Source organism: Alosa sapidissima, chromosome 1, assembly GCF_018492685.1.
Source record: "Alosa sapidissima isolate fAloSap1 chromosome 1, fAloSap1.pri, whole genome shotgun sequence".
NCBI lineage: Eukaryota > Metazoa > Chordata > Actinopteri > Clupeiformes > Clupeidae > Alosa > Alosa sapidissima.
Genome location: NC_055957.1, coordinates 36,507,832 through 36,529,111, shown reverse-complemented (window position 1 = coordinate 36,529,111; position 21,280 = coordinate 36,507,832). Strand labels below are relative to the sequence as shown.

The 21,280-nt window shown below is 42.5% G+C and overlaps 1 protein-coding gene across 3 annotated transcripts; it reads left to right on the top strand.

The window, feature by feature from the left end:
• The first annotated feature begins 434 nt into the window (after positions 1 to 434).
• arfip1 (ADP-ribosylation factor interacting protein 1 (arfaptin 1)) lies at positions 435 to 17,334 on the top strand. Of its 3 annotated transcripts, XM_042094180.1 has the most exons (10): positions 436 to 719; positions 3,226 to 3,557; positions 8,177 to 8,275; positions 9,454 to 9,565; positions 10,291 to 10,392; positions 11,302 to 11,414; positions 12,001 to 12,222; positions 14,082 to 14,239; positions 14,452 to 14,626; positions 14,918 to 17,334. In XM_042094180.1, exons 2-10 carry the CDS (start codon positions 3,228 to 3,230, stop codon positions 15,071 to 15,073), a joined length of 1,467 nt encoding a protein of 488 aa, XP_041950114.1. In that variant the 5' UTR covers positions 436 to 719; positions 3,226 to 3,227; the 3' UTR covers positions 15,074 to 17,334. The 3 variants fall into 3 exon arrangements, with proteins under 3 accessions (XP_041950132.1, XP_041950114.1, XP_041950123.1); XM_042094198.1 differs by lacking the exon at positions 3,226 to 3,557 and having other exon boundaries at positions 435 to 719; XM_042094189.1 differs by lacking the exon at positions 10,291 to 10,392 and having other exon boundaries at positions 438 to 719.
• Positions 17,335 to 21,280: the final 3,946 nt, after the last annotated feature.

Sequence of the window (21,280 nt, the reverse complement as noted above, 5' to 3'; positions counted from 1 at the left end):
ATGTGAGATTTTAGGGACTTTGCTTTGCGTCAAGTCCAACAATGCCCTTTTAGCTATTCTAAAAGCACTGAATGTACAACCTCCGTGGGCTTATTACTCACATCTAACAGACATCTGATTTCATTGAATGACACTGGTGTTTACAATTATTCACCCATAATGAGTGGTGGGTGTGGGATTCCAGACACCACTGTTGAGCCTTTAAGTGTCGTGGGCCTATTTCAACATTCGAGACTTGTGGGCCTGAGTGAAGGAGACAGACCAGACAAAGAAATGTCAAAGATGTAGGCTAATACAAGGCACGAGAGAAAACATCTTCCATCAAATGAATTAAATTCTTTTCGCATCATCAACTTCCTGCACTTCTCTCATGCCCATGACAGGCTTCCAAAATTCCACTGGGGAGGAGTTCTCCGTTTACTTTTCAGAGTACGGCTATATCCATCATCTGTGATACAGGGAGAGCACACATGAACTATGACAAATGTTATCGGGCGTCCATTATCCATCTTATAGGGCATGCGCTCTTGGCACTGTCCAGTTGCATTTGCGATCTTCCCTGTCTCGTCTTGGGAGCCGTCCTCTTCCGGGTCTGTTTCAGCGACTTCCAATGGGCGCCGACCAACGCTTTGCTGTTGAATAAATTGGACAAACTAATCTACGAAATATAATTGCACATTGGAGCGGCTGCGATTTCGTGTCCTGGACACCAGCCACAGGTGAAATATACGAACGCTTTAATGCACAAGTCATGAATAATGTTGGTTTGAATAGTGCGATGGGTTTAGCGATAGCACCAACCAAGGTGGTGCGGCTGTTGCTGGGCTGTATGGTTCGGGTGACAACATGGGCAGCAGTAGCTTGACGAGAGTATGAAACTTAGCTAGCTTTTAAGGTTAGCCTTCAAAATACATGTCTCGTTTATCGTCGGTTTAAACGAGAGACCATCAAAGTGCGCCACTTGAACTGGATCTCGATATCCTTCCTTTGGTCGAAGTTTTTGGCAGCATTGTTGTGTAACTTATAGCTAGACAATTGCCACTCTGGACACTTTGTGACTGATCTGATGTCGAATGTATCCACCTGCAACATAATTGCAACGTTGTTACCTCCGATAGTTTGAGTTTGTCTGGTCTGGGTCAAACTCCGCTATACATGTAGGTTTTCATAGCGATTCCAGTGACAGTGGCACAACTGTCAGCAGCATTAGTATTGGGGTCGAAAACGGCAATGTATCGTTTTGAATTCCTGATCTCTTTTCCGCTATTATATTTAATGTGGCAGTGGTTTATTTTCTACAGTTAGGGTAGTAGCCTAGCCTAGGGTGTATTGTTTACGTGTCCCTGAATTTTCGTCCAATATTTCCTGCTTTAGTCTTAAAGGTACCGCGTGACAGATCATTTTTGGAGAGTATGTGCTTCCGTGCCAGTTGAACACGACACGGAGGCAAGGTTAGCGAAATACGTACAGTGTAATGCACGTATGCTCTTGCATGCCCTGCCATGGCATAGAAACTTTGAACGCTTTCATGGGAGAAATGGCTTCTGATATCATCAAGGTCCAGTGTCTATCTTTCAACCATCCTTATCATGTTTTTCACTTCTTGACAAAACATAGCCTAGAGGAACCCTTCACAAGAGTTTGATTGGACAGGATCATTTATCCAACATAAGGGCCATCTGGTTTGGCCGAATAATGCCTTGTTAACAAACAAGTTCTGTTGCCCATTTCAGGCATCTTTGCACATCAAGTAGGACTAGCCTATTTCCTTATAGTAGTAGTAGCCAGAAAAGGCTGCTTATTGGACATTTATTGCCCCTGCATGACCTACATTGTTCTTCCTGCCTGGCTGGGTAACGGTAGGCTAGATAATCTAACCGCCACCCATAACCCCCAGCTTTACCCTCCAGTACATCAAGGTTTTCTAGAATTTTCCCCTGTTTTTCTCCACGGTTAACTTGTCTGTCCAATGTATTATGCGCCCTTTGAGAATGAGTTGTAGCCTACCATTATAATAACTTTTAAACAGCAATGCTTCAGAAATGATTTAGGCAACAAATGGTCATCAGACTATTGTATGTCTGTCAGAGAGAAGTGAGTGAATGGGAAACAAGTCTGTACTTACCGGTATGTCTAAATGAGTCTACATTACTTAGCCTTTTTGTCCAGTGCAGAAACAATGATAAAGTTAGCCTTTTCATGTTCAGAGAGGATGGCAATGTGTGTTTAATGCAAAATAATTGTCAGTGAAACAAGAAACAGGTTGTTGGTTATGGAAAATAATGATGCCTTTTAAATCACCAAGTGCAGGCATAATGACTGTATGAAGCTGTTTCTGTAATCTTATGTGTCTATTCATGCTTTTGAATGGAAACTGTTACTTTTCACCGAGTTTATTTTTGTGTGTTTTTGTTTTTTTACATAGGCTAATTATTCCAATGTTACAGCAGTAGACTCTATACCAGAGTTGCTGGAAAGCCTCTCAGTCAAATGGATATTATAGTCTCATCCTTTAAACATTTAAATTGTTCTAGCAAAATGTATTTCACAGACCTATTTACAAGAGGCTTTACCGTATAGCCACTAATCTAAAGGGACCACAAAATTTGAGTACCAGATGAATGGGCACATTCCCTAAAATGCACTAGACTACAGTAGGCTACATGCCTGTAGCCATACAAATGTGATTTAATAATGCAATCACCCCACCAGTACTTCACTAAAACATGGTCAAACAAGCAAATTAGTTTGATCAAATAGCAAGAATTTCAGTAGCATTTATATCAATAGCCACAGATGGCCATTGAAACAGCCATTTTTATTTTCAATCTGCTGTACCATCCTCCCTGGATACTATGCCATTTCCACATGCCACTCACCCATCTACCCATCCTCCCTGGATACTATGCCATTTCCACATGCCACTCACCCATCTACCCATCCTCCCTGGGTACTATGCCATTTCCACATGCCACTCACCCATCTACCCATCCTCCCTGGGTACTATGCCATTTCCACATGCCACTCACCCATCTACCCATCCTCCCTGGGTACTATGCCATTTCTACGTGCCACCCATCCATCTACCCATTCCTCCTGGGTATGCCACTTCCACGTGCCACCCACCCATCCCTCCTGGGTATTATGCCACTTCCACATGCCAGCCGGGGGCCCTAACCCTGTAAGCTAAAGCTAATTCACACCATCATCCATGTTTACTTCCAGGGATGTCAGACGTTAGTGTTGAGACAGAGCCCAGCCAGGCTGCGGGCGCAGGGTCCCAGGTGGAGCATGAGTTGGGGGATCAGGGCCACTCTGAGGAGGTTCAGCGAGATCCTGAAGATGCTCAGGCCACGCATGGCGAAGCCCTGCAGGGCACAGACAGCCGCGGGGCTGACACATATGATGATGTTGTGTATGATGTGGCTCTGAGTGACAGTGATGAGGATGCAGAGGGTGACACTTCTGTGAGCCACAAGGGAGAGGCTCACCTGGACTCATCCCTAAAGGCCACTGCTCCCTCTGCTAATGACCCTTCGATGGATGCAAAGTTAAAGGTGACAATCGTCCTTCGCCAACCTCGCTGCAATCCTTCTCCTGTGCTCTAGCTGCTTCATGTTGCTTTGCTGCTTGTCGGGTAAAGGAAGCTTCCGAAAACCCTCTCTGTCTCTCTTCCAAAAACAGCTCTGTTTTGAAGTTCAAGCGATGTGTTCTCAGCAGTAAGCAACATAAATCAAGGTCTATGAAAATCCCTCCCATTTTAATCAGCGGGCTATCGTACAGTGTCTGTCCGTGGAGTGATGGTGTCTACTGGTGTGATAGTGGTGCAGATCCAAACTGTCTTGGTGCCTCTTATTAGAAGCAAGTGTCTCTGTCCTCTTCCAGTCTTCCCAGTGCCTTATTTTGTGAATGTGGGGCTCATGCTTTTCTTACACTGCTTTTTCTCTCTTTTGCCTCTCTTGGAAATTGGAAATGAGTTCATTTGTGTTGAGTTACAATTCTTGTTGTGTTTTCAATCGGTGAATCTGTGTTTTTGTCTGCTATCCTCCTAGCTTCTAACTGTTGTTATCTCATGTAAAATCTCTTGCGTCACCACAGGCCTTGGGCAGAGGTGACTGTGCAGTGGCCTGCTTTGTCAGTCTTCATGCACTCATAACATCACCCTTCTCTTTCAGTTGATACTGTGTATATCTCCCACTGTGAACATGTTTGACACCGGGCCAGTCAACATCTGTTGACATGAGAGTTTAACATTACAGCAGTACTATTTCAACCCTTTCTTCCTATGTTACATTGAGTTCCTCTTAGCAAATTCATGATGGTTAGTTCTTCATTTGAATTAGAAGAACTGATTTGGTTAGGTTTGCCATGTACTTTGAGTTCTAGACTGTGTTGAATGCTCTTTTATGTACACAGGCTTTCTAGACAATCAACTGTTACTTAAAACTAGCCATAGAACAGCACAAACATCAGTTCCACTGTTCCTCTGGTGTCTCGTGTCCATTATTTAGCAAACCGTTTCCGTAAAGAACTGAGAAGAGAATGAGAAGCAAACAGGAGACACTGGACATGCTGGTTTGGAGGGGGTGCAGTTATGCAGCGGCTCTGGCATGCTGCTCATTGTCCTGTTGTGTTGGTCTGGTAAGAGTGGACAGAGAAAGTAATGTTTCAGATCATGTGCTGTGAGTGGCCGGTCACATGGTGCTCTTCCACACGGCTGCTTTGTGAGTGTGTGTAACCAGGGTAGTGGCTTAATCCCCGGGGCAACACACCGCTCCACCCATTGAACACACCCTGACTCTGAATCATTAAGCCTTGCTATAGATCGTTATTCGATCTAGAAGAAGTTATTCTTCAGGTCACGTAAGTGTGGGTTGTTGGGCTTAAATATGACTGTGATTGTCATGAGGATTGACACACGGATGAGCATCATGGTGTACACGGGGAGGTGAATGGCCTCTGAGCGACAGATGTGCTGTCCTGAGCCCCTCGGTCTGTCCATTGTGTTATTTGACGGCCGAGGCACCTGTCTGTCTGCGGGCGTCCGGTGGCTTTAAAACATTTATGTTGTGTGTTATCGGATATCTGGTGCTGTTTTCACCCCAGACTGCCTCTGCAGACATAGCTCAGCAAGTCCAGTGTGTGAAAATGACTCCTATTAGTCATCTGCACACGTATGAACCTCTGTCAACAGGGCTTTGTTGTATGTGAAGTAATTTGTGTAAGAAACATGTATGAAGGCGTTTTCTGTGCACTAAATGTCATGTTAAATGCACTAAATGTTGCTCTTGCTGTGCTTTCTGAAGTTACTCCAATCACACAGTATGATAACCATTCAGATAACAATCTTACATTGCCCATTCTTGTTGACATATTCAATACATTTGGTGCAATAGGATATCAAATGGGGACCCCAGTAGAACAGAGGAGCTCTCATTGGAGTGCCATGTACCTGTGAAGAGAGATCTGCTCTGCTGGGGATTAGAGGCACAGCTACACCTGCTTGCGAAGTCCCTTGACTCCTATTAGTAAAAGGTCGGTTTCTCTCCAGGGTGTGGGCCACCATTATGGTGCTTTAGTCAGCTTGACCCTCATACCCTCTGGTGGCCACCTGGAGTTTCAGCTCTTCTCAGTATGAATTAAAACAACACAACATAAGTCCTTTTACTTAAAAAGTACACAGTACACTGTCTTACAATTAGGAAAATGGAGTCTGTAACATTGCAGATACAGGCCCAGTATGCCTGTTATTGCATTATGTAAAACTGTTGTGGGTAGGAGCGTGACCCTTTTTGTTGGTTTACGGCTAATGGGTACCCCCTAAGCCCTAAATGGATCCAGTACATTGAAAATTGATGAATTTTAACATGAATAACACAGTCCAGTAATCCACTCCCATAGAAGCACATAGTCTATCCGTAGTTACTGCTGTGATGGGAGATGGGAGATGAGATTGCATGGTCAGTTTGGTGACCACAGTGCTCAGAGGCACAGGAGTCTAGAGAAGCAGCCCTCTATAATGCTGTCAACATTGAGCCATTACACACTTGGTTTTTGTCAATTTCGTGTTTGTATATTGCCAAACCATGCAAAGTTTTACATAGTGTGACATCACATATTCAGCTGTAATTGTGCACAAACTAAACAGTGCCTTTGTAAACTCTGTATGCAGTACTTAAGTTTTCCACGAAGGCCTTTCATGAATTAGGCGTTTGGTTATTTGGCGTGTGCTTTGTGTGGTGTTATTTTTAGCCTCTGTAGGCAGTGCTTGTGGCTCATGGGGAAAAGCATGAGTATTATTTTGCGGGTGACATTGCAGCCTTCAGCCCTGCCGTCAGATGATGTCCGTGGGCTCGGTGCACACTTACAGTGCCTGTTGCACATGTCAGGGCAGGCTCTCACCTAGTAAGACTCTCCTATGAGCTAGTGTGTTGGGACTCACCTAGTAAGACTCTCCTGTGAGCTAGTGTGTTGGGATTCACTAGTAAGACTCCTGTGAGCTAGTGTGTTGGGACTCTCACCTAGTAAGACTCCTGTGAGCTAGTGTGTTGGGACTCTCACCTAGTAAGACTCCTGTGAGCTAGTGTGTTGGGACTCGCTAGTAAGACTCCTCTGTGAGCTAGTGTGTTGGGACTCACTAGTAAGACTCTCCTGTGAGCTAGTGTGTTGGGACTCACTAGTAAGACTCTCCTGTGAGCTAGTGTGTTGGGAGACTCACTAGTAAGACTCTCCTGTGAGCTAGTGTGTTGGGACTCTCACCTAGTAAGACTCTCCTGTGAGCTAGTGTGTTGGGACTCTCACCTAGTAAGACTTTCCTGTGAGCTAGTGTGTTGGGACTCTCACCTAGTAAGACTTTCCTGTGAGCTAGTGTGTTGGGACTCTGACCTAGTAAGACTCCTGTGAGCTAGTGTGTTGGGACTCTCACCTAAGACTCCTCTGTGAGCTAGTGTGTTGGCTCAGGTTTTCGTGTACCCCACTTGCACACCCTTCAGTGCAGCATTCTTACAGTCTTCTCTGAAAGCTGATTGTAACAGTCTCATTCATAAAGATAAGGAAAATTCTTCTTTTAGATTGGGTGATATTTGTAATGAGTTGTTTTGCTTAATAGGCTTGGATATGTTACCAGAGAGCATTTCCTGGTGTTGGCTTTTTTGAGTATGGATAGTGTGATGTAATCCCTAAGAGGGCTGTTTTGGCAAACCGGATTGTCTTGAAGAAATCATTGCTATGGAGACCAGGACTTAAGATGAGACATCACCATGGTTATTCTAATAGCTGAGGTTATTTTATTTCAAATGTGTGTTTACAGGTCAAGTTAATCACACAGTAACTGAGATGATCTCAGTAGATGAAATATATTTTTGAAGTAGATATGGTTATTTTGGGGATGATTGTATTCTGTCTAAACAGCCATGTTTAAGAAAAGCTACCTTAGAGTTTTGTTTTTTGAATATACCCAGGGAGAACATTCTAAGATTTGTGTTTGTCAGAAAATAAAACAAAGTAGCTCTTTCATTATGAAGTGCCTACTGTATGTGGCAGATTTGGATGTAATGTCACTGAAAAGATATCCAGTGTCACTTTGCATGGTTTCCACAAACTTTTTTTAAGGGGGATTTCTCTGCTATAGTCTTGGCAGTAATGTTGCTCTATCTGCTCTGTCATTTAGAGTAGGCCAAGTAGCTATTGCATACATGACTGACTGTCTGATGTAGCCTGGTCAAGTGTCCTCTGTGAAGTCCAGCCACAACTTGTAGGGAATTCCCATCCCTGATTGGCTGTCATGGTGCTGGGTAGCAAAGTGGTTTCTGCCCAGGAACAAATTGTGTGTAACAGATTAACACAAATTAGACAAATAGACCATTCAAAAGGACTGACCACAACATGGCAGCCTGCATAAGTTTTTTGGATAGGGTACAATTGTGCTTCTCATCTTGACTGGATAGAAATGTGTACAAGTGTGTTTGTCCAGTGTGTACCACTAATGAACACAGTGAATGGGAGCTCTTTGATGTGTGGGTCATCTTTGACTTTCTTGTCCAGTGTGTTTGGAATAACCTGATATCCTGAGATATGAGCATCCAGCTGGTTATTCAGAGTCCTCTGAGTGGGATGACTGGGCACCTCTCTGACCGTCTCTAACGCTCCACTGGTTGGTCGGTTTCCCTCTCTGCAGGAGACCATGGCAGAGGAGCCGCACAGAAGCTCAGCAGCTGAGATATCAGTGACCAGCAACGGAGAAGCTGATAGGAGCCATGATGATGTGTTTCAGAGGGTACGTCCCATGAATTTGCATGAACAACCTGATAATACAACACTGAAACTGAAATAGTGTTGAGACCTTCAATACTCTCAAAACTCAAATCTCACTCACCTGCAGTTTTGCATGTATTTTGCCATATGATTCATGATTTGTAAAATGTTTAAGCATTAAAATATAGTTCATTGGGTTTTAAAGTTTTATTTTGCAGCTCCTAGGAATGCATTTTTATGTATCTCTAGTGAAGTTACACACACACACACACACACGCACGCTTCCAGCTTCAGTATGGCACTGGAGGCTTTGGCACACTCTCCCAGGAAAATCTACTCTAATCTATTCAACTAGGTTGGAACATTTTCAAGGGCAATGAAAATCACTACCTTTTCTAACAACAAAAACCCGCCCACATATTCCATCATCTTCACTTGGGGAAATGAGCAAACTAAATTAGCCTGTCTGAATACTGTGTTTATCACATTTCCCTCTGTGGCCTAAGCTTGAGCTCTGTTGTGTATTTGCTTTGCATCCCAGTTCAAGCTTACACATGGTCATAGTCACTCAGCTGAGAGCAATATGTCAAAATGCGCAATATGGCAAAAAATATCTTTATTGTTGTTGTTTCAAAAATTGCCACACAGAAAGTTGTCCTGACAAATAATTCAGAAATATAACTATTGAGGTTTATATTCCACCAATACATCACATTTATGATGACTGAATTTGATATGTGAACAGACAGTGGCTAAATGACAGGATTATGAGCCTGAATGTAGAATAGGAAAGCATGATATTAATCCAGCTATGGACAGATGGTGAGTAGTATCATTTGAGGAGCACTCCAGTTTTTATTTAAATCATGTTTCACCAGACAGTCACAGAAACTCTAGCCATTTCCCTGTCAAGGTTTAGAAACATACGACTCCTCTGGGTCATGGAGAAATACAAAAGACTTAAATATTTGATGCTGGTAACATGTGATGTGTAGTACTGATCATACTACATAACATGCATTCTGAGGTAGGATATTAATTTCTGTACATCGCACCACATTGTCTATGTCTATGAGGTACAAGTTTTATTTTTACTGTTCCTCAAACCAAACCATTCATTTCAATTTCAACCTGCTGCATTCAAATCAAATGTGTAATGATCGCATTGCATTGAGCCGGCTGTCCATTTTGCCCCTCTAGGACCCAGCCCATGGAATGACCAGTTTCTCAAGCATGGTGGCACACACCCATGACACCTTGGACACTTATGGCTCACCCGCAGAGGGAGTGGTTGAAGTGGGGCCTTATAAAGGTACAGCTCCTCTCATCCGGCTGTCCCCATACACACACACACAGTGCCATCATCCACTGCTTTGTCTATAACACTCTCCTTTGTGATGAACCTAGAGCACGCCATTGTTTAGTGATAAATCAGATTGTGCTGATGTATTGTTGAAAACCAAGGCCATTGTGTGATGTCTGTAAGCCCTCACTGACGAGGCTCACATTTTGTCTTTGTTCTCCTGTCTGCTCTGCTCAAGAGTTGCCAGCTCATCTCGACGTCCTTGCACTGTTGAACGTGGTCTTGGTTGCCATGAGAGTGAATTAAATGAGAGCCCAACATTTAAATTTGAAAAGAGAGGCACCAGGCTGTGCTCATTAAATCGCCTGTGATCTTCATTTGATTCCTATTCCTTTTTCATGTTCAGCCTCTTGATTTAGAGGGAAAGGGCCAGGACATCCACATCAACCCACAATATGTAATATTTACATGCTGGTTTTCTTTTCTCAGGATACTAAAAGGATCTTGCTCCCGAGATAATCTTCAAATGTATACCAGATAGATGTCCGTCTAATTAAGAGTTTCTATGACACTGTTGAGTCCCTGTCACAGGCTTTCCATGACCACACACACCTGTGCCTGTACACACTTCAGTCTGTCTCCAACACAATACTCAACCTTTTTGCTGTGTGCACTCACCAATCTAATTAAGCTGATCACCGAATATCTCCTTAATCAACACTGAATATTCCCAGGGTCAGCCAGCCAGCCTACGACCCCCACAGTGGCCCCAAGCGCTGTAGCGGCTGGGCGCCTGGCCCGTGGGGCCAGTGACAGTCAGGTGGAGCTGGAGAAAGGTACTGGCTATCAGGAACCGAACACCCAGGCCAAGGCTCACAAACAAACTGTGGAACCATGCTTAAGCATCTCCGTCATAAATGTCCACCTCTATCATGGAACGCCATCTGTTACTATCTCTCCTGGCCTGGTAGCTTGTAGTAAGTTATCAAGCAACTATTCAGGCAAAGCAGTATGACCGACAGGATGTATGAAGATTCATGCCCCATCTCCAGTTTGTGAAATGTAATAATTTTCACCTAGTTTCACTTACTTTAAGTCAAAAGTCTATGTAGCATTAACATGTATACACAGGCCATAACAGATGCGTTCTGTTCCAGATAGCAGGCAAACATGGGCATTATGATGTGGATATACGTTAGGCTGTTATGCTACCAGACCTCTGCACCAGTGCTTAATCTTGACTCATGTCTCGATCAGTTCTCTACCCAGTCTTCCTTTGAAAATGGCACCTGTCCCCTGCTTCTTTCCCTTGACTTTCCTTTTCATTTGGAGCTTCACTGTACGTAGCCCTCGGGGTAAGCGGCCTCTGGTACACGCTAAGTTGCAATGCTGATAACAGGCTTTGTAACGCACCTCTATGGCACACGAGATCAGCAAACTGCACTCTGCAATGTGAAGGTTCATGCTAACACAGCACTCAGGTTAGCACTGACGGTGAGGCCTTGTGAGTTTCGCGTGGGTGGCCATGTTCTTCTTGCAGCCCTGCTCCCTCTGGTCTCCCCCTTGCAGACGTTCTGTCCTTTGCCGTCTCTGGAATGCTGCGAACTCGTTTTCTAGCCCAGCTGAAATCTTGTCCTGAAATCCACGCTGACACAGTATTCCTTTCCTGTTACATCTTTTGCACTGCTCGTATCACTCTAAATACGACGGTCACCTTGTTTACTGGTGTTTCAAATATCCACCAGGTGCAGCCATAGGACAGCCAACGAGTGGGCCGGTGGTCCTTGCAGATGACCTGAAGAACCCAGCCATGGAGAAGCTAGACCTGGTGAGAAAGTGGAGCATCAACACCTACAAGGTGAGTTAAGGTCTCCTGTTGGTGGGTGAGTCACAGTCTTGACCTAATGTCCTCTTGTGAAATTCATACAAAGCTCCAAATGTCAGTCTTCAGTTCAATAGCAGATTTTCATTAATCAACCAGCTATACTGTATGTCGTTAATGCTTGTAGAGGTTGCTCATAAGTGAGGTTAGCTGAGTCTGTCAATAGTTTAGGTTTGTCTGGACTTATGTCCTTGTCAATAAATTGGACCTCCATCAAGTACACACTCTAATTAAGAATTCAGTGGGCTTTACTTTTGCGTACTGTCTGATGTTTTAAAATATTGGATCACACACACTGAGGAAGTGAGCAAGAGAGAGAGCGACAGAGAGAGACTCTAAAAATGAATGTGTTGTCCCTATCTGGACACAGAGATGTGTTAAAAAAAACAATGCAAGTTGTGTTGTTTTCAACACATTCGTTTTAAGAGTGTAGAATCATAAATTGGCTCAGGTGCAATGTTTTTTTGATGTTCTAACCCTCACTACTACTCACACTAACAGCACAGACTGCAGTAGAATGATCACATGACTCGCATATGTCCATTTCTCCTGCGTCCCTCAGTGCACCAAACAGATCCTGTCCGAGAAGCTGGGCCGTGGCTCCCGGACGGTGGATCTGGAGCTGGAGTCACAGATTGACGTTCTCCGCGACAACAAGCGCAAATACGAGCAAGTAATCAAGCTAGCTCAGACACTGGTCAACCAGCTTGCTCAAATGATGCAGACACAAAGACAGCTGGGAGACGCCTTCGCTGACCTCAGTTTGAAATCACCTGAACTTCATGTGAGTCTCAATTTCTTATGGCAAAGACAGTGTTTTTGTATGTTCCTAACTTTTCACAGTAGGTGGCAGTGTTTGTAAATAATTTCATGTTACAAAGAGGGACATCAGCAAAGAAATCCCTGATAGCTCGGAATATTCCTTCCTTTTCCTTAATATAAGAATTGCATGACAAATTATTGCACTTGTTGTATTGTCAGTTTCAAATATTAATGGCATCTGAGAGTCCAAACCAACATATTTGATACCACTGGCAGCTTTACATATCTTTCAGGAGTGATGGTCTCTTGGTTATAGTGAAATATACATATACATAGCCACAAATACTCTTGAAAAAAGCACTAAAAAAGGACAATGTATGTACAATTTCTTGCTGCCTGTTATTATTAAAATGTATTCAAATTCAACAGTAAAGGGATCAATTTCCTCTTACTGCAGTTTACTTCAGTTTTTAAACTGACATAAGTCACAGTACAAATCTTGGCCTTCAGCAGAGAATTCTGCTTCTACCTCCCAGGCCATGAGTAAGAATGATGAACAGTAGTAACAGATGATTGTACAGATGTCAGGGATACCAAGCATACCATGCACAGATGCAGACATAAATATACACTATATTGCCAAAAGTATTGGGTCACCTGCCTTGACTTGCATATGAACTTAAGTGACATCCCATTCTTAATCCATAGGGTTTAATATGACGTCGGTCCACCCTTCGCAGCTTCAACTTTTCTAGGAAGACTTTCCACAAGGTTTAAGAGTGTGTTTATAGGATTTTTTGACCATTCTTTCAGAAGCGCATTAGTGAGGTCACACACTGATGTTGGACAAGAAGGCCTGGATCTAAGTCTCCGCTCTAATTCATCCCAAAGGTGTTCTATAGGGTTGAGGTCAGGACTTTGTGCAGGCCAGTCGAGTTCATCCACACCAAACTCGGTTTCACTTTCATCAAGGGAATATATTGTTTTTGCATTGTGACCTATTCGCTTGCTTGTTTGAAATCTCTGAATGGCCACCTGTTTGCTCGAGGGGTTTGTGACGCCCTTCTCCAGCTGTTTTTAGCATTGGTGTGAACGGAATTATTTTTAAAAACAAAGGAGGGGAAATATCCGTTTTTCCGAGTAGCTTACCCTGCTACGTATTTCGTGGTCTTAGATTTTGGTATCAGGTGTTGTTCAAGGTATTGAAAGCGCAGTAACTTTAAAAAAAACAACCAGAATTATTTCATTGCTCTGATTGGTTAGGTCTATCCAATTGGGTACAGAGGCATTTTCCCCACTGTATCAGTTGAAACATGCCCCATAATCACGTCCCAATGGAGCAATATCAGACTCAAAATCTGACTAGAATTGAGTATGATGACGTCAGGCTAACAGATAGCCAAACACACAGACAAAAACAAACAAGACTAGGTAGAGGGACTGGGCTGAACTATCACAAGAGCAGTATTGGCCTGTAGTGTCCTCTCCAATCTCCAGTGTGTCTGTGGCATTGAAATGTTTTTTTTTATTTTTGTATTTTTCCTTTATTTAACCAGGGTGGTCATATTGAGTCAAATGGTCCTTGGCCAAGAAAGCCAACACATAAAAATGTAAATAAAAATGGATAAACCTCATCTACAAAAATACAAGCAGTGGACCAACATCAAACAGAACCATTACTTTAATGCTCATTAATAACCCACAACCAGGCTGTACTGTTGAAAACCAGATATACACTCTTGTGTGTACAGCTCCTCCTTGTCTTGTTTAAATAGAGATTTGTTCCACATATTCCTGTATTGTAGACTACTATAAATATGCCAAAACTACTGCTACTGTTTGGGTTTCAAAGGTGAGTAAATAATGAATTTGTTCTTTCAGGAGGAGTTCAGCTACAATGCTGACACCCAAAAACTCCTGTCCAAAAATGGCGAGACTCTCTTAGGAGCAATCAACTTCTTCATCTCTTCTGTGAAGACACTAGTGGACAAAACCATTGAGGATACCATGTTGAACATCAAACAATATGAAGCAGCCAGGTACAGTAGGAGTTTCTGTGCCCCATCTTGTATAGCATCACCATTTTCTCCCAGTACTGTCAGCCTTACAGTATAGGATGTTGGGTGTATAGTAAGGCCTCAATGCAACTGTTTTTTTTCTTTTAACCAGAAGTATGTGCTATTGTGTTATGTCTTTCTCTGTATGTAATGGGAGCTTTGCTGAAGTTTGAGGGTGTTCTGTTGTGCTGCAGAGTTGAGTATGATGCTTACCGCACCGATCTGGAGGAGCTGAACCTGGGTCCCCGCGATGGCACCACGCTGCCCAAGATTGAACAGTCCCAACAGCAGTTCCAGCTCCACCGGGAGAAATACGAGCGGATGCGCAATGATGTGTCAGTCAAACTGAAGTTCCTGGAGGAGAATAAGGTATGAGTATGGCCACACTGTAAAAGCCAGCTAGGGTGCTCAAGCCCAAGTTGAAGTACTGTATGTTAGTATGCTACTCTTTAAAAACTGAGGTGCAAGGAGTAAAACGGTAGACAAGGATTTGGAAACTGGTACGTTTTATGGGTAAATCTGTACAAAATGGATTAATGTGGTGTATTTGGAGGGCTGGTTTATGGACACAGGGGAATGTGTATTTGAATTAAAAGGATTAGCAGGGCCGTGTGGCATGAAATCAGGCTACTGCTTAACCAGTAACTTTTTCTCCCTCAGGTTAAAGTACTGCACAATCAGCTCCTTCTCTTCCACAATGCTATAGCGGCATACTATGCAGGCAATCAACAGCAACTAGAACAGACCCTTAAACAGTTCCACATCAAGTTGAAAATGCCCGGAGGAGACTCCCCCTCCTGGCTGGAAGAGCACTGATCTATGGGGTCGACCTGCTTGTAAACCCCAGAGCAAGACGGGCATCAGTAGCTGAAGATGGGAAGTACCATGTGCACTCCTTCATAAGCGAACTGTCTTTCCCAAACATAGGGCAGTTTGCTAGTCCTTTTTCTCCTCTGCCTACAGTAGGACCTTAAATCTATTGGGCAAAAAAAAAAAAAAATTACACAAAAAAACAAAGCTAACAAGATTTATTTTTCCCCTCCTTGTCTCTCTCGCTGACTTTTCAAACTAAAGATTTTTATGGTGTTCTTGTATTCTCACATCTGAGAAGATGTCTTTTTACTCTGTAATGGAAAATCACTTGACTCAAGGGACATGCACTTTTGTGGTATGATGTGACAAATCTGATATGAAAAATACTGGGCATTGGGAATGTCCATTGACCCAGCTTGGTGAATGTAGGAACTAGAGAGTGGCCTGAAGTCTGAATCTACTCTGAAGGAATTTCCAGGCACGTGGCACACTTAAAAATCCTTCACTTTTAACCCCTGCTCAGTGCTCTCACACCAGCATGGACAGGTAACAGCAACCAGGACAATAGCAACATACCGGTAAACATAAACTATACAGACTAGAAACATAAACTATACAGACTAGAGGTCCGTGCAGTATCTCTCATCAGTCAGAAAGATCACAAGGACCGTTTTAGAATGTCCCCATTACAGTAGGTGTTCCGTTAAGAACGTGAGGAGAGGTTGGATGTCCACACAGGACGATGAGAGGAGAAGGGTAGGCCAGGGGAGCGCTTTACTGTGCAGCTAGTGTGCACATTGGGTTACTGTTAACAGAGCTTACTGGTATGAGCGCTGGGTAGGGGTGAAAGATTGATGTTCACAACTGAATACATGGATTATACAGATTTTGGTATTTTGATTAGGTATATAGTTACCTCTTAAAGAAGGAAGGGCCAGCCTTATTGTGTTACTTGACATGAAATGACTTGATGTGCCTTTTTAATGTTGCATGCCTGACCAGTTTGTGGTGATCTTATTAGAGATGAAAACACCCAGGATCCAACCACACTGCCTGGCTAGGGATTGCCTTTCAGGCTAAAACGTGCACACACACACATCCCTCCAACAACCAGCACAATCTCTTATTCTCTCTCCTTTAGCCTTCTAAAGACGATCATACAGATACTATGAATTCAACGCAGCTCTTCACCCATATACTGTTATTAAGGATAACACAACTCTTGAATATTTAAACCAAAAGACATCTGTCCTTTGTACATGGGAATGACCAGCACTGCCTCTGCTGATGAACCTTCTGTTTGTTTGAAATTATCCCTGTGCTTTTTGTTAGATGATGTCCTTTACAAGGAACATTTGGTGTACAGCTGCTCTACCACAGAATGATTTGCTTGAACACTACAAGCACGTTCATCAATGTCTGTCATAGTTTATTATTTCATTTCCTTTAGCTTTAGTTTGACTGCTCTTTAACTGGACATACATCTACGCTACCAAGACCAGAGAAGAAATCACCTATCTAAAGCCACAAGGGCCTCTGAAGCATTTTTTTTTTTTTTTCAAGAAACTTTATTTTGAATTGTTCTTAGTTTTTCTTAAAACATGTTCTTCTGGCCCCAGCAGTGGCGCGACTGGCTGGGGCACCTGCACCGTACGCCGGCGACCCGGGTTCGATTTTGTGGTCCTTTCTGGATCCCACCCCGACTCTCTCTCCCAATCACTTCCTGTCAGTCTCCACTGTCATATCTGAGTAAAGGCATAAAAAGCCCAAAAAATATACTTTAAAAAAAAAAACATGTTCTTCTGTCCAAAAATATAACTCCAAGTTGTTTGCAGTAGAGATGTTCCTGAACATGAACATGGTCCCCAGGTGGCCAAGCAATGTCCTGCACTACCCAAAGCCCCTCAAGTTTTGCATCTGTATTGTATTTCTATCCACCCATTAGAACGGCAGGGGTATACATGTACAATGGTTCTGTGTTTGCTAACACAAACATGTAGACCTAAGCATAGGTAGATACATATATATATATATAAATATCTATATATTTGTAAGTTTCTGTATTTTAATCTTGTATAAATGAACTCTTTTCATGGGCATTGTTCGGAAGACATCACCGTTTGGAGTATTCCTGAAGTTGGAGCATCAGTTGACACTGTTAATATGATGTATGTTCAGTGATGGGCTTTCAAGTGTAAGAAACCCTCTCTATGTTGTGTAACATCTTTTGAGAATAAAAATAAACTATTTTTTTTCTTCTTAAACTCGTATTTTGTTTTTCTAAAAAATAGAATTCTTATTTTTCCCAGTCGGTTGTAACTAGAGAAACTGTTTTTATATAACATGGTTAAGGTGTCGAGCATCTTCGAGGTTTCCCTTGAACAATGAGTTCAGAGCATTGCCGAAACAAAGAAAATATTATCCAGCTTTACTCTGAGGCCTTACATGTTGGATTTTTTTTAATTGTGTGTCCCTAAATTACCTCAATATGCCTGAATGGTAAAATCGTGCAGCTCAGGAGAAAGCAGATCACTACAAGTGTTCTCAAGACAAGTTCCAGGCAGTGACTTTAGGCACACGCCACCCTGGCCTAATTGCATTGGCATACTTTGCTTACTTCCGCAAACGGGATTAAATCCCAGATCTAATCATCGTGCACCTTTCTCCCACATTTCATGCGCATATGCAAATGCATGAATGTGAGTAGGCTATCTATTACGCTATTTTTGTGGATTCATCTTATGCGTCTACACTGGCACGTGCGGGTGTTGAAGCCAATTTAACACTGTACAAAAGCACGGCCACTCAACATCTATGGAGAACACTTAAAAGTGCTCTTGTGTCTAAACAAAACCGTAAGAGTTTAGGCCAATGATCTTTTTTAGCCTTATTAACTTAGCGTTTTCCATAGAAGCCCTGAACAGTCTGTAGGCTCTGCGCAAACTCCAGTTTTTAATAACCCTACTGTGAGGACCATGAACATAGTATTGTTTTTTAATAGTAGCTTAAGTAATCTTTATATCATCTCCAATGTAAACTGCTGTAGGCATGTTTGTTATCATGATACGTACTTCATTCATATAGGCTACTGTAGCCTAGACTAGGCTATTTAAAAACACCTGCGCAAAAGCCCGCTGTTTAAAAGAAAATAAAAGAGTAGACATGGGTTGTCTAGAAGCCCAATGATACAACGATACAACGTCAATGTGACGGGAATTGTTTTTTATTTCCATGCCTGTATGGTCTTGAACATGGATGGGCGGGAGAGTCCACTTCACCTGAGTAGCCTAAGTTCCTTCTCTGGATGCGCATGCGTCAAAGGCGATTGCTGCTAGTGCTGCTGCTGCGGCCGCCCTTTAAAGTATCCTGCAGGTCTCTGAGGAAACCGCAGACTACGGATGGAGGGTGATGTCCAGACTACCCTGAGGATGCAGACAAGCGCTTCCTTGAAATGCATTAGTTTGAAGTCTCAGTTTAGATTAAGCCAGAAGTGATTCCCAGTGGCCTCATATTTTTCACGGTGAGTAGATTTATTCAGTCGTACTTGGTTTATCTAATGTGTCCGAGCAAATTACAATGTCACGGTACAAGTGTGAAATGACATCACGTCACATGCTGTTAACGGGGCTTTCTAGGCAGCCGCTCTCCGCCTCTTTCATTCTCTCCCTCTCTCTGTAGACTATTTCATTGCAATAAGTTTTTACTAAAGGCCTACATGTTGCATGCAGAATATTTTATATAAAACGTTTTAGGCTACAGGGGGAGGGGGGGGCATGTGCATGTAGCCTGTTTAGTTTGAGTATACAGTCCAGTTAGATTGTTAAGTGGATGTAAAAATGACGGCCTGTGTGGAAATAATAATTTTTAAAAAAAGCACCATGGTAGAATAGCCAACATTAGTCTGAGTCCTGATGTTCACTACGGGCATAGAGTGGCCTGTTATTGATTTCAACTCATTAAATAGTGATCTTCGTAGGTCCCAAATAGGCTACTCAGCTTCTCCATGGAATCCTCGTGTTGAAAAGAATGTTGTGGTCTTCAGAACAATTAGGCTACTCTTCACATAAATCAGTAGGCTGCGATTTATACAACAGGTTAAATAATGACATTTTACGACAACCAGGCATACTGAGTGTCAATTAGCATGATGCTTATGATATCAAAGGGACTGTCATGTGTATGCTGTTATGTGACTCAGAAGACTGGACCATCTCAGACTACAGTGAAGTCGTTCTTCTATTCATACAAATAAATGTCCTGTGTCTGCACAAGAGTGTAGAATTTCACTTGGATTATAGGGTTCAGCAGTGTCCATTATGACATGTTAGAAGTCCCTGTGACCCGAGGCAGTGAGCCCCCATGTCAGGCTTTTAACCCTGCCCGTCTTGGTTTGTTTTAATCCCACAAAGCCTGTTTCCTTGGCCTTTCAAGGCCATTTTTCATGCTGGGATGAATTAGAGGCAGTCCATTCACGTGTTGGGAACAAAGCCAGAAGGAAAGTTCCTCCTTGGTCTGGTCAAAAGGGGGAGGATGGTATCTGTGTTGCCACGGGAGCATGGTGAGAAACCCCATTTCAGTGACCCTCCCAAGCAATGGAGTTTCATTATGTCCCCAGAGCAAAGGGTCTCATATTGTAGATAATACCATTGGGTAAGATACCACACATCCTTTTCAACGTCTTAGTGTAGTGTTAATGTTTTATATAACAAGTGCTGAATTGTGGAGTTTCACAAGTTCACAAGGATAATATGTCATCATATTTCAAGCATTAAACATAGGCCTACTTCCCTCACGGGATCAAAAGAGTATATATACTTACTTACTTGAGAATGTCATAGCCTACTATGGTATGCTCCTTTTAAAAATCAGTATTCGCAGTCAGTCAGACATTTGATGCAGTCATGTGAGTAGCCATGTTTTTCGTCTTCATAAACAGGTGTTTCGAATCCCGTCTACTTCCTCTACACTGTCACTATGGTGATCAAACAGTGTCTCTCTAAGGCTTTACCCCAGGATTTGTTTATTTGCCTTGGGTGAGTGAGTGATACTGATAATGATGCTATATAATGGCTCTGTTAAAATATTCATTTCCCCTGTTGTTTATTGCCCTTATTTTAGACATGTGCCTGGTCAGATTAATATTGGTAATAATTATTTTTTGTTTGCATAAATGACAGTTATGGGACAGTATATATATTACAGTATATTTGAGGGAAGGCTGTTTCATTCACCATCTAATTTTTCAGGATTCCTATTACTATATATTGCTTACTTTCTGTTGTTTTCAGTTGGTAACTGTAATCTATTTGACAAAAGCCATCTCTCATTCTGGCACATGGAAATAACAATTGTCATGCATATTTTATTTCAACCATTATATAGCATACGCCATGAAACAGGTCAGTCTAGCTCTATCTAGGTTTTTACTGAATGGAGTGGTGGCCTGAATTGCTTTGGGTCAAAAAACTAGTGCTACTCATTTCCTTCCGTCCTGTCCTGTCCTGCATGTCCCCATTTGATGTGTCTGTTCACAAGTGGAGGGTGTTCCTTCTTGCGTTCTTCCAGGTAGGCAGCCTAGTCTGGTAGGTATCGTTGATGTTTAGCCTAGTCTGGCTACTATCGTTGTTGTTTGTTTGTTTCTTCTGTTTTGAGTCTTTGAATGATGTGGCTCATAATTCTCTCAGTCTAGACAATAATTCTTGGACTGCTTAGGAGTCATATGTAAATCTGCCCATGACCTGGCGACTGCCAAGTGGCAACTCAGAAAAGAAACATGGTTCTATTGTTATATTATGTGCACTTTGTAGCCTTAGTCTTTTGACTATGAAATTGTCAGATCAGGTGTCGTCCACTTATGTTTGTGTTCATGAAGGTCACTGTTAAACTGTAACACTGGCAAATATGACACAGAGACTATTAATTTCATTATTTATAGCATTGTATTGATAGAGAGAAGTGAATATATGCCAGCCATACCACATCTGTTGTCTGTGTTCAGAACTATTGTCCTAAAGCTATGAAGACTTGAAGATTAAAGATGAGGCAAAGAGCCTATTCTGCCAAAGGGCATTAACAGGATTTATAATGCTGATGTAAATGACAGGGCCCACAAAGTGTTCAACCCAGTACAGTACAGACCTCAGTACAGTCAATAATGCAATAACATGGTTTTTACCATCCAAGAGTGCTATTGTAATATATGTATAACTC

Bases quoted from the DNA above. Each gene is read 5' to 3' on its own strand.
- arfip1 (XM_042094180.1), top strand. From the start codon at position 3,228: ATGTCAGACGTTAGTGTTGAGACAGAGCCCAGCCAGGCTGCGGGCGCA. The intron at 3,558-8,176 runs GTGACAATCGTC...CCCTCTCTGCAG, and splicing joins CGATGGATGCAAAGTTAAAG to GAGACCATGGCAGAGGAGCC. The intron at 8,276-9,453 runs GTACGTCCCATG...TTGCCCCTCTAG, and splicing joins ATGATGATGTGTTTCAGAGG to GACCCAGCCCATGGAATGAC.